The sequence below is a fragment of the Sminthopsis crassicaudata genome, chromosome 3 (genome assembly GCF_048593235.1).
Source record: "Sminthopsis crassicaudata isolate SCR6 chromosome 3, ASM4859323v1, whole genome shotgun sequence".
NCBI classification, from domain to species: domain Eukaryota; kingdom Metazoa; phylum Chordata; class Mammalia; order Dasyuromorphia; family Dasyuridae; genus Sminthopsis; species Sminthopsis crassicaudata.
In genome coordinates, this window is record NC_133619.1 from 607,373,681 (window position 1) to 607,384,961 (window position 11,281).

General features: G+C 41.7%; 1 protein-coding gene across 1 annotated transcript; it reads left to right on the plus strand.

The window, feature by feature from the left end:
- Positions 1 to 1,651: 1,651 nt before the first annotated feature.
- Positions 1,652 to 5,684, plus strand: CNR2 (cannabinoid receptor 2). The gene is given in 3 exon segments (XM_074305857.1): positions 1,652 to 1,789; positions 4,449 to 5,244; positions 5,246 to 5,684. Coding segments are annotated over 2 exon segments (1,077 nt in total). The 5' UTR covers positions 1,652 to 1,789; positions 4,449 to 4,473; the 3' UTR covers positions 5,552 to 5,684.
- Positions 5,685 to 11,281: the final 5,597 nt, after the last annotated feature.

Sequence of the window (11,281 nt, forward strand, 5' to 3'; positions counted from 1 at the left end):
TTTGATCCAGTGATTCCAGCCTTTTGGCTTTTACATGAACAAGACCCTCCATCTCTGGGCTCCAAGCATCTTCCTCTGACAATCTTCCATGTCTCCTTCCCTGTTCTGCCTATTAACCTCTTTGACTTCCTTTAAATCCCAAATTAATCTTTTCCTGGAAGCCTTTCCCAACTGCTCCTAGTTCCAGGGCCTTCTCTCCATTAATTATTTTATTTTTATCCGGTATATAACTCGTTTTGTACATACATGTTTGCTTGCTGTCTCCCAAAGTAGATGTTAAGCTCCTTGAGGGCAGGGCTTGTCTTTTACTTCTTTTTGTATCCTTAGCACTTAGCACAGTGCCTGGCACCTGATCGGTAGTAAATAACTGATTGATTATAATAATTGATTTATATATGTATAAAAACACACCAATCAATCAATTATTTAGTACATGCCTATGTATGTACAGATAGGTTCTACCCCTTTTAGGACAGGGGAAATTTTATTTTTGTCTTTGTATCTGATGTTCTGTGTCCTAAGGATCCTCCCAGCTCTGACCTCCTGGGTTCTAAGGGCCCTCCCAGCTCTGACCTCCCGGGTTCTAAGGGCCCTCCCAGCTCTGACCTCCTGGGTTCTAAGGACCCTCCCAGCTCTGACCTCCTGGGTTCTAAGGGCCCTCCCAGCTCTGACCTCCTGGGTTCTAAGGGCCCTCCCAGCTCTGACCTCCTGGGTTCTAAGGTACCCTCCCAGCTCTGACCTCCTGGGTTCTAAGGACCCTCCCAGCTCTGACCTCCTGGGTTCTAAGGCCCCTCCCAGCTCTGACCTCCCGGGTTCTAAGGACCCTCCCAGCTCTGACCTCCTGGGTTCTAAGGGCCCTCCCAGCTCTGACCTCCTGGGTTCTAAGGGCCCTCCCAGCTCTGACATCCTGGGTTCTAAGGGCCCTCCCAGCTCTGACCTCCTGGGTTCTAAGGACCCTCCCAGCTCTGACATTCTGGGTTCTAGGGCCCCTCTCAGGATTGACATTCTGGGTTCTAAGAATTCTCCAAGTTCTTACATTTTATGTCTTAAAGTCCCATCCAAATCTAATCTGCTTGTGTCTAGCTGAGCCCCCAGATCTAGTATCCCACATTCTGTCTTTTCTTTCATTTTTAACCATCTCTGAAATTCTTGTCTTCACACATTTGTGGGGAATAGACACTGACTCTGGCCCAGAGTAGCCCAGCTGCTTGCAAACTTACTTTGCCCCCACAGGTTCAGGAGAGTGACCCAGTAGGTCATACCCAGTAGGTACCGAACCCAACCTTAATATGACCATATCCTACTCTCATGGACCTGAGAACACTTTCACTTCTAGTCAGAAATCCCCCTGCTCACACCCAGGGGCACAGTTCCTCCACTTTTAGCATTTCCTTTCTTCAGATTTCACCAGAAGCCCCTTTTATAGTAGAAACCCTCAGAGGAGAGTGTGATCCTTGAGACATCAGTGTAAAGCAACAGAGCAAACGTTCTGTGTTTGCCTCTTGTGTGAAGCTTGGGGCCTGTTTCTCCTAGAAGGGAAAAGATTTTGTTTTTGTGAAGTACAGATAAGTGGTCTGTTGCTTCATGTATTCTGTGGTTATGTGTGGTTACGTCAACCCATTTTTTTGATTACTCTAACTCTCCTTCCTAGTAACAATGTCGGCCTGGCCCAGTCTGCGAAGCTCCCAGGTTCTCCAGGGAGGGATCTGCGGGGGCCACTAGAGCTTGCCCCCCCTCCGTCCCAGAAGCCTTCCTGTTAGCCAGCTGGGCTCACAAGTTCCACTGTTGGGTGAGTCGTTTTCTCTGCTTGCCCTTCAGCTTCCCTCCTCCAACAATGGAGAAGTGATGGCTCACAAATTCAGGGCAGCCTGAGGTAGCAGTATCAGAAGGGAGGGGGAGGGTCTACTTGGATCCTCTGAGATCCCCTGAGACCTTACTTCCGGAACAATGTAGGGGAAAAGAAAGGGGAGCATATGGGGGGGGTCTTTTGGAAAGTGCTGAAAAAAGACTTTTCTTGCCACGCTTGGCCACAGGCCCATGACCCCAGCCCTGAACACTTCCTGCCTCTCTCCTCTTTTTTAGGTTATGGTGGCATTTCAAGCATGGGCACTTGTCTCACTGAAATGCCCCTCCTAAAGTTGTTCAGGTTGTCCGCAGCCCCTACCCTTTTGCTGCTGGTGAAGGCTGAGGGGAGGAGGTGTCTGCAGAACAGTGATTTGTGTGGGGCGTGTTGAGATCCCAGGTGTCCAAGCTAGAAGGAACCTTTGGGATCACTCATTCCTAGCCCTGCTATTTACTATTTATCTTAGGCAAGTTATTTAAGTCTGAGTCTTACTATTCATGAGATAAAATTGGGCGAGGTGACCTCTGTGGGCTAGCTCTAAGACTAAGAAGCCATATGGCCATAGAGTGATGGAGAATATTTCGCCTCCCAAGCCAGCCATCTTTGGGTAGCATTAATTTGTTAGAAAGTTCTTCCTGGGGCAACTAGTTGGTGTAGCTCTGAAGTCAGGAGGACCGAGTTCAAATCTGGCCTCAGACATTTAACACTTCCTAGCTGTGTGACCCTGGGCAAGTCACTTAACCCCAATTGCCTCAGGGAAAAAAAGTTCTTCCTTACTGCACATTATGCCTCTAATCATGGGTACATGGGCAACAGACCTAGTGCATCTCTTGCCCAGGGTCACTCAGATACTTTCTAGCTGTGTGACTCCAGTCAAGTCATTTTAACCCTGTCTGCCTCAGTTTCCTCATCTGTAAAATGAGCTGGAGAAGCTCCAGCATCTTTGCCAAGAAAACTCCAAATGGGATCTCAAAGACACAACCAAACAATAGCAATACAGAAGAGACAAGCTTGGAGCTTCACTTGAGCTCTAGAGTTCTGAGCTGCAGTGGTCTGAGCCAATCAAATATTTGCCCTAAGTTGGGCATGAAGATGGTGAGTCTCTGTTCAGCAGGATGTGGCTAAGCCTCAAGTCCATGAGATATGAGAATCTGTCAAAGGAACCAAGCCCATTTAAGGTTGAAAAGTAGCCTGGTAACTTTTTTTTCCTAGTATTTAAAGGATGACTGGGGGAAAGAAGGCATTAGATCAGGGAAAGAAGGAACTACAATGGCCAATGCAAGCTTGATGTAAAGAAAACCTCCTATCCATTAGAACTGCCCTGAAGCAGAAGGGCTGCCCAGAGACATGGTGGCTTCCTGCTCCTGGGAGAATTCAAACAGAAGTTGAAAAACCCCTAGTCAGTAAATTGTGCTGGGGATCTCTCCTATGAATGAGGTAGACTGAATGGTGACAGAAGTCCCTTCTGAGGCTCAAAAGTTATGATTCTGGTTTGTTCAACTGATGCTTGTACACAGCATGTGGTGAGGTCCTTCACAATCCCATTAATTCTTCTGCAAAGACTATCCTTTCAGCCCTCATATTCCATGTTTTTTAGATCCTCTCTGTCCCATATTCCATGTTCTAAATATCTTCCCTGCTTCCTTATTCCATGTTCTAAGGGCCCTCCCAGCTCTGACCTCCCGGATTCTAAGGGCCCTCCCAGCTCTGACCTCCTGGGTTCTAAGGGCCCTCCCAGCTCTGACCTCCTGGGTTCTAAGGGCCCTCCCAGCTCTGACCTCCCGGATTCTAAGGGCCCTCCCAGCTCTGACCTCCTGGGTTCTAAGGGCCCTCCCAGCCCTGACCTCCCGGGTTCTAAGGGCCCTCCCAGCCCTGACCTCCTGGGTTCTAAGGGCCCTCCCAGCCCTGACCTCCTGGGTTCTAAGGGCCTCCCAGCTCTGACATTCTGTGTTCTACTATCCTTCCAGCTTAGATTTGTGTTTTAGGTCTCTTCTAGCTTTGTCATTGTGTGTTATAAGGTATTTCCCAGCTGTGACATTCTCTGTTCTAGGTCTGTTCACAGCTCTGGCATTCTCCATTCTAAAGGTCACTTCTAGTTGTGTCAGCCTCTATCTATTTTCTTAAGCCTGGGCCCCTAGAATCATGTCATGGCTTCTCCATCCCATTTCCTGGCCCACTTTTGAACGCTGCAGGGCTAGCAGTAAAACATGGTGAAGGTCTATAAGAGCTTATAATATCCATGCAGAAGACTGTTAATAGGAGTACCGACTTAGGTCTCTGCCTAAAGCCTACATTAACAATTACAAGGATCTAAATGACAATCCACTTTCTGTAGCAGTCATGTATACCTGGGGATGGTTAAAGGTGCTAAGGACCAGTGGTGATGGAGAAGAATAAGGAAAAACATGGGAGCCTGGGAAACTAGAACTTGGTTGATCACCCTCAGGTAGAGAAGAAAAGGATGTAGAATAAGACCCGGGGCATAGAAGACAAATTTTCCACAGGCTGTCCCTTGGTGGAGGGCAGCCCTTTCTCCATCTCCTGAGTCCCCACGACATGGGGCAATGTCTAAAGATTTCTTTCCTCATGTCTGTTCCTTCTGTAGAGATCTACGTGTCTTCAGAGACACCATGGACAGCTGCTGGAACTCTGACAATACGTCCCAGGGACAGTTGGAGTCCGATGCCTTTGAGAAATACATGGTACTGGATTTTCCCCAGAAGACGGCCATTGCTGTGCTCTGTTCTCTCCTGGGCATCCTTTGTGTCCTGGAGAATGCCGTACTGCTCTTCCTGATCCTGTCCTCCCCCAGGCTCCGCAGAAAGCCCTCCTACCTGTTCATTAGCAGCCTTGCGGCTGCCGACTTCCTAGCCAGTCTGTTTTTTGTCATCAGCTTTGTAAAATTCCACGTCTTCCACCACAAAGAGTCCCAAACCACCTTTCTCCTAAAGCTTGGGGGGGTGACCATGACCTTCACAGGCTCCGTGGGCAGCCTGCTGCTGACCGCCGTTGACCGCTACCTCTGCCTGCGCCACCCTGCTAAATACAAGACCCTGCTCACCCGTGGAAGGGCGCTGGCCACGCTGGCGGCCATGTGGGCCATCTCAGTAATGGTCTCCTACCTGCCACTCATGGGGTGGACTTGCTGCCCCGAACACTGCTCTGAACTCTTCCCCCTCATTCCCAACGACTACCTGCTGAGCTGGATCGTGTTCATTGCCATCCTGCTGGTCGCCATCCTCTACACCTATACCTATGTCCTGTGGAAGGCTTATCAGCACACGTCCAATTTGGTAGTGTACCAACAGAGACGCTTAACGGGCTTGTCTCGGATGCGGCTGGACGTGAGGCTGGCCAAGACCCTGGGGGTGGTGCTGGTGGTCCTGCTCCTCTGCTGGCTGCCCCGTGCTGACCCTCATGGTCCACAGTTTGGTTGCCTCAATGAATGAATACATTAGGAAGGTCTTTGCCTTTTGTTCCATGCTCTGTCTAATCAACTCCATGGTCAACCCTATCATCTATGGTCTGAGAAGCCGAGAAATCCGCTCTTCTGCCAGAAACAGTCTCTACCACTGGAAAAGTATGCTCAAGGGCTTTGGAGCAGAGGGTGTGGAGGATGCTCAGAAGTCCTCAGTCACAGAGACAGAGGGGGAGGCAAAAGGCATTTCTACCCCTGATCCTAAACTCCCCGTTGTCTTGGTTTGTTAACTCCTATTTTAGGTTTCTCATATTAAAAGTAATAAGCACCCCCACGTTCTCAAAAGCACTAAATTAACACTAAAAATGTTTTTAGAATAAATACAACAGAGCTCCAAGGCTGAGCTCAGAGGAAGACCATCTTGCCTCGGACACATACTGGCTATGGGGTCTTGGGCTATTCACTAAAGAGAGCTCTAGGCAATTCTATTAGGCTCTGTGTTTCGGAGAAGGGGCTGACCTGCCAAGGGAATTTCCTCACCTGGACTGCTAATGAAATCACCAATTCAGCGACTATCCCTTTTCCTAACAGTAAAATACAGTTATCCCTTCCACATCACATAGGGAGATGGCACCTTTTCGATCTGGAAAATCCATGTTAAAATTTTTGGTTCTCCCTTCATACTAGAGAGAAAGTTTGAATTATGATTGTATTTTAGATTATCTTTTATTAGATGAAATATATTGCTATTATACAATATTATACATATATTTTTATGCATTAAACTTTTTCTGTATTGCCTGCTGTCTTGGTCATCTGCACATCAGCAAAAACTCTCCAAAAATTCCCATTTAATTTCAACCCATGATATATCAAAATCATGATGGGAAAAGTTACTCTAATAAGGTATTGATAAACTAGCAGCCCCCAAAAGTGAATGGGAATGGGAATTAGGAGGGAAAGAGACAGAACAGGAAAACAACTCTGCAGTCTGTGAACTTTGCATTAGTATGCAATAATGAATCCCTAGGATTGACTGCATTGATCTGCATTTGCACTATTTGAGGTTACAATTATATAAAGTATACTTAGTCATTGGTTTCCAGCCTAATATGCAGTGTAAATATGAATAATGTCTCTACACAGGATTCATCACCTACCCTAATTATTTACACTGATCAGAACTTAATTGTGTTGAGAAGTTATTGATGCAGAGGAGCCACAGCCAGTCAGAAGCAACAGTGTAAGTGGGACGCTTGACATCCACAATGGCGATTGGTCCACTCTTTCCCACTCTTGGGCTGGTCAGCTGAAGAATCCTGCCCAGCTAGCTCACACTCCAAATTAACCCTGCTTAGTATCAATACAAGGCCAGACATCCCCCAATGGGAGGTTGAAGGATGAAGTCTCACATAGACTCCTAGAGACTGCTGACCGAGCAGTTCCATCCGGCCAGCGGGGGCTGAATTGTTACAGCTTTCCTGAGCATTAGTCAGCAGGTCTCTTCAAACACTGCATTTTGCTTTTGTTGCTCCAGTTCAACCTGCCCTCCGACAATAATCTCAGTCACTCACTGGCCATTGAACTGACTTCTTGTGGAAAGCCCTGGCTCACCAAGTTAGGGAAATAGAAGGAATTTCTTCACTGGCCAAACAGAAATTCTGCAAGAAAGCAAGGGAACACATACAATACATGCTGAATATGTTGCAAACTCAACAAGTAACCTCACCTACCCAAAATGCTCCTGTATTTTATTATTGTTGTATTTTAGACATCTTTTTTTCTGTCGTGTTCAATTCTTCGTGAGCCCATTTGCAGTTTTCTTAGCAAAGGCTCCTCCACCTCATTTAACAGATGACTAAACTGAGGCAAAAAGATTTCATTGATTTGCACAGTCACACCGCTAGTTAATGTCTGAGATCAAATTTGAATTAAGGTCTTCATTCAGGTCTTGCTGACTTCAGAGCTGGCGCTCTACCCCTTGTGCCATCTAGCACAATATTTTGTTATTACAGCAAGATTTCAAGAACTTCCTCTAGAGGGAAGGATCCTCTAACACATATTTCCTAACCTCTCCATGTCCTTAATAGGCAATTTTGTGAAAGTTATGTGTAATTGCACTTTAGGGCGGGGCAATAAATGTCATCTTCTAAATACAAGTGCATCTCTATGCCGTTAAGATTATAAGAGCAAGCAACTGGATTTCTTAATATGCCAGGCAGTTTTCTGTAGATAAAAAGAAATGTTTTTTCTAAAGCTCTGATAGAATGGGGTGTTGTCTTGAACACATCCTCATTTTTGGATTTCAGACGAACCTGAGTCCCATCGATACGCTTATTCGATCAGGAGAGCTAATCATTCTTCATACTGAGGGGCACCAGAAAGAAATATTCCTCCCTTCCTAGGAAGGGTAAAGTTGATTTGACTTGGCTGCTTCCTATCTGTAGCTGCTGTTCCCTCTGTGAGACATACTGTTGGATGTGTAAGAGTACACATCTTCAAGTCAGCAAGTAGTCATCTTCAAATGAATCTAGAGGCCTCCTGTGTGGAGTATCAGTTTCTCTGACTTAGCTATGGGAAGGGCAGAGATGGACTGATAAAGGGGTGCTTTCTGCAAACGAGCCTTAGAAAACATGGTTTTGATCTTTGATTGCTTCTTGTGTTTTGTAGGAGTCATCATCATTGCCTAGCCAGAATAATACCAAATTGTTGTTTGATGATTTTTTTTTGGAGGGGCAGAGGGAAGATAAGTTTCCCAGTAGATATTCCCATATTTACTACAATGGACCCCTCAAGCCCTATGGATTCGTATAAGCAATTTAAACATTTTTTAAATTTATTTACTTAAACATTCACATTTTAAACATTAAAATTCATTAAACATGAATTAAACATTCATTTTTAAACATTAAAATTTTGAGTTCAAATCCTATCCCTCCTTCCAATCTGTTCCCTATTCATTGATAAGGCAAGCAATCATATTATATATATATATATATATATATATATATATATATATATATATATATATATATATATATATATATATGTATATGTATATATATATATTATCCATGTTTCAAAAGAAAAAAGGGGAAAAATTAAAAACAAAAAACATATTCTTCAACCTGTATGCAGAGTTCATCAGTTCTCTCTAAGATGGGTAGTACTTTTCATCATGAATCATTAATGAATTGTTTTGGTTTGTTGTATTGGATTAGGGTAGTTAAGTCTTTCATGTTTGATCCTCCTTATAATATTGCTGTTACTGTGTACAATGTTCTCCTTGTTTATCTCACTTCACTTTACATCAATTCATATAAATCTTCCAAGTTTTTCTGAAATCGTTCTGCTCATTATTTCTTTTTTTCTTTTTAGTAATTAAAATTTTTTTTAAAACTTAAAAACAAATTGAGAAAAGAAAAAAATCATTGTCATACATACAGCAGACTATAAAGGAAGATTCAATTTTGTTGTTCAAATTTGTTGTTGTTTGTTGTTAAGAAAATCTATATATAAGTAATACATTATTTTCGAAGCTGCCCAGCTTTTCTTTGCTTCCTTATTAGCTTTCTTTGGTTCTCCGATGTACACTTTTAAGTTCATCGTTCCTCTACCTTCATAAGAATATATATGTACGTATACATATATATTTTAAAACATACACATATATGTAAGACTATACTTATTTCCTCCTATTATCTGTTTATCTGATAGCATCTTCTTTCATAAGTCCAAGTCTTTCCATGATTTTCTAAATCAACTAGCTCATCGTGTCCCACACCACAGAAATATTCCACCCCAATCATATCCTAGTTAAGAGATTGGCTATGAATATTCTCCCAATTTTCTGCATTCCTTCTATTCTTGGCTACATGTTTTATTTGTTCTAAAAATTTTTAATTTAAAATAATCAATATTATTTCTTCTATACTTGAACAATGCTCTTACCTCAAAATATAGTTTAAAGTCTGATACTGCTGAATCTACTTCCTTTATATCTTTTTTCCTGGTTTCTTTAAAGTTCCTGATCTTTGTTCTTCCAAATTAACTTCATTATTTTTTTCTAACTCAGTAAAATAAAATGTTAGTAATTTAATTAAGATGGCATTGAATAGATTAGTAAGATGAAATTGTAATTTTAAAAATGATAGGACTTTACCTACCCTTGAACAATAAATATTACTTCAATTATTTAGATCTAAGTACATTTATATAGAAAGTTTTTTATGTTTATGTTCATATAATTCTTGTGTCTGTTTTGGCAGGTATACACTCAGGTATTTTATACTGCCTAGGTATTTTAACTGGTCTAAAACAATATTGAATAATATTATTGACACATACGGTAGTTGCTCTATTTTTTTCACTTTTGATTAAATCTATTTTAATTTTAACTTTGATTATGATTACCATCTCTGCTTTTTTTACATACTAAATTAGTAGTATACACCCAAGACAAGGATCATAAAGTCAAGTCCACAGCATTATAATACCCACCTCTCTCAAAATTTCAGGAAAGCTGAGAGGGTCTTATCAAAATATCAACAACAAAATATCACACAACTGGCTAGGGAAGCAGGTGTATGCCCCATTCATACAGATTTCCAAGAGCTGATTGTTAAATTTCCAATGGATCATTTACATGTTAGAAATCAGAAAGCATTACAAATCAGAATTTGATTTATTGTTCTATTTATTATCTAGATAAGATAAAAATATTAATAATGTAGATTTAACTTAAAATTGTGTTCAGCATTTTTTTGGGGAGGATTTTGTGGAGAGATTGTTATAACCAAATTAACTGCAGCTTACAGGACATTGTCCAATTCTTAAGTTTCTGCAATATTGCTGACACCCATACTCGTGCCTGCAATTAATCCAATATGTGCCTGTCAACGTCACCATCTCACTGCTGTTTTTGCCATCAAAGCTACTGGCTCTGAACAGTTCAGCTCTTGTCCCAAGAAGGAAGAAGAATCTCTCTAGATTTTATCATGTTTTACATCACTCTGCCACTTCTGCTTTTTTTTTTTCCCCCTTTTATTTCTCCCAGTCATTGTTTTTGCTTTAGGTTCAGATGCAAGACTCTGGGTTGGAAAAGAAAAGCAGATGGGGACGGGAAGAAGACAACCTGCAGCTGTCACCTGATGAGGAGGATTTGATTCTCTGAATTCAGCCCTGTTGTGGACCAAAAAACCGGCAAAACTGACATTTCAGCAACCCTTACACAGCTATAGGGGTCACCTTGTGGCCACTCTGAGAATGGCACATGAATTCATAAACTTAAATTTTGAAAGAGCTCTTGTCCCCTGGGGCCCAGTTTTATCTCCTACAAAATAAAGAAGTTGTATTATATGTCCTCTTTCTAGCCCTGGGTCTATAATCCAACAAAACAAGGATTCCCCAGCATATTCCCCACTTCCTCATTCTTGAAAGTGCACTGAATACCCATTTAACCTTAAACTTGAAACTTGAACACCTCTGTGGATAACAGACGTCTATCTATAAAATAACCACTTCCACATTTGGATGGATTTTGTTGTTCAGATTTATGGATGCTAATACAAATTTGTGTTTCTATAGTATACAAAAGTTGACCCAGCCTTTTCCTTACATTATCTCATTTGAATCTCACAAAAGCTCTTTACAATAAATAATGTAACTATTATAAAGCCCATTTTATAGATGAGATAACTGAGAGAGATTAAATCAAATCAAAAAGCATTTGTTAAGAACCTGCTATGTCCCAATGCCTGGGACATTAAATTAAATATAAATTTATATTATATATCAGGCATTGTGCTGAGGAAAAAACAGTTTCTGTTCTCCAGGACTCTAAGTCTAATGGGAGAGACAATGTACAAATAACTATATACAAACAATATCAATATATATCTTGATATTGATATTATATCCATATATTATTATTATATTAGTATATATGACAATTAATATATACTAATATAATAATCACATATAATATATATACATATGTAATACATATATACATATTGATA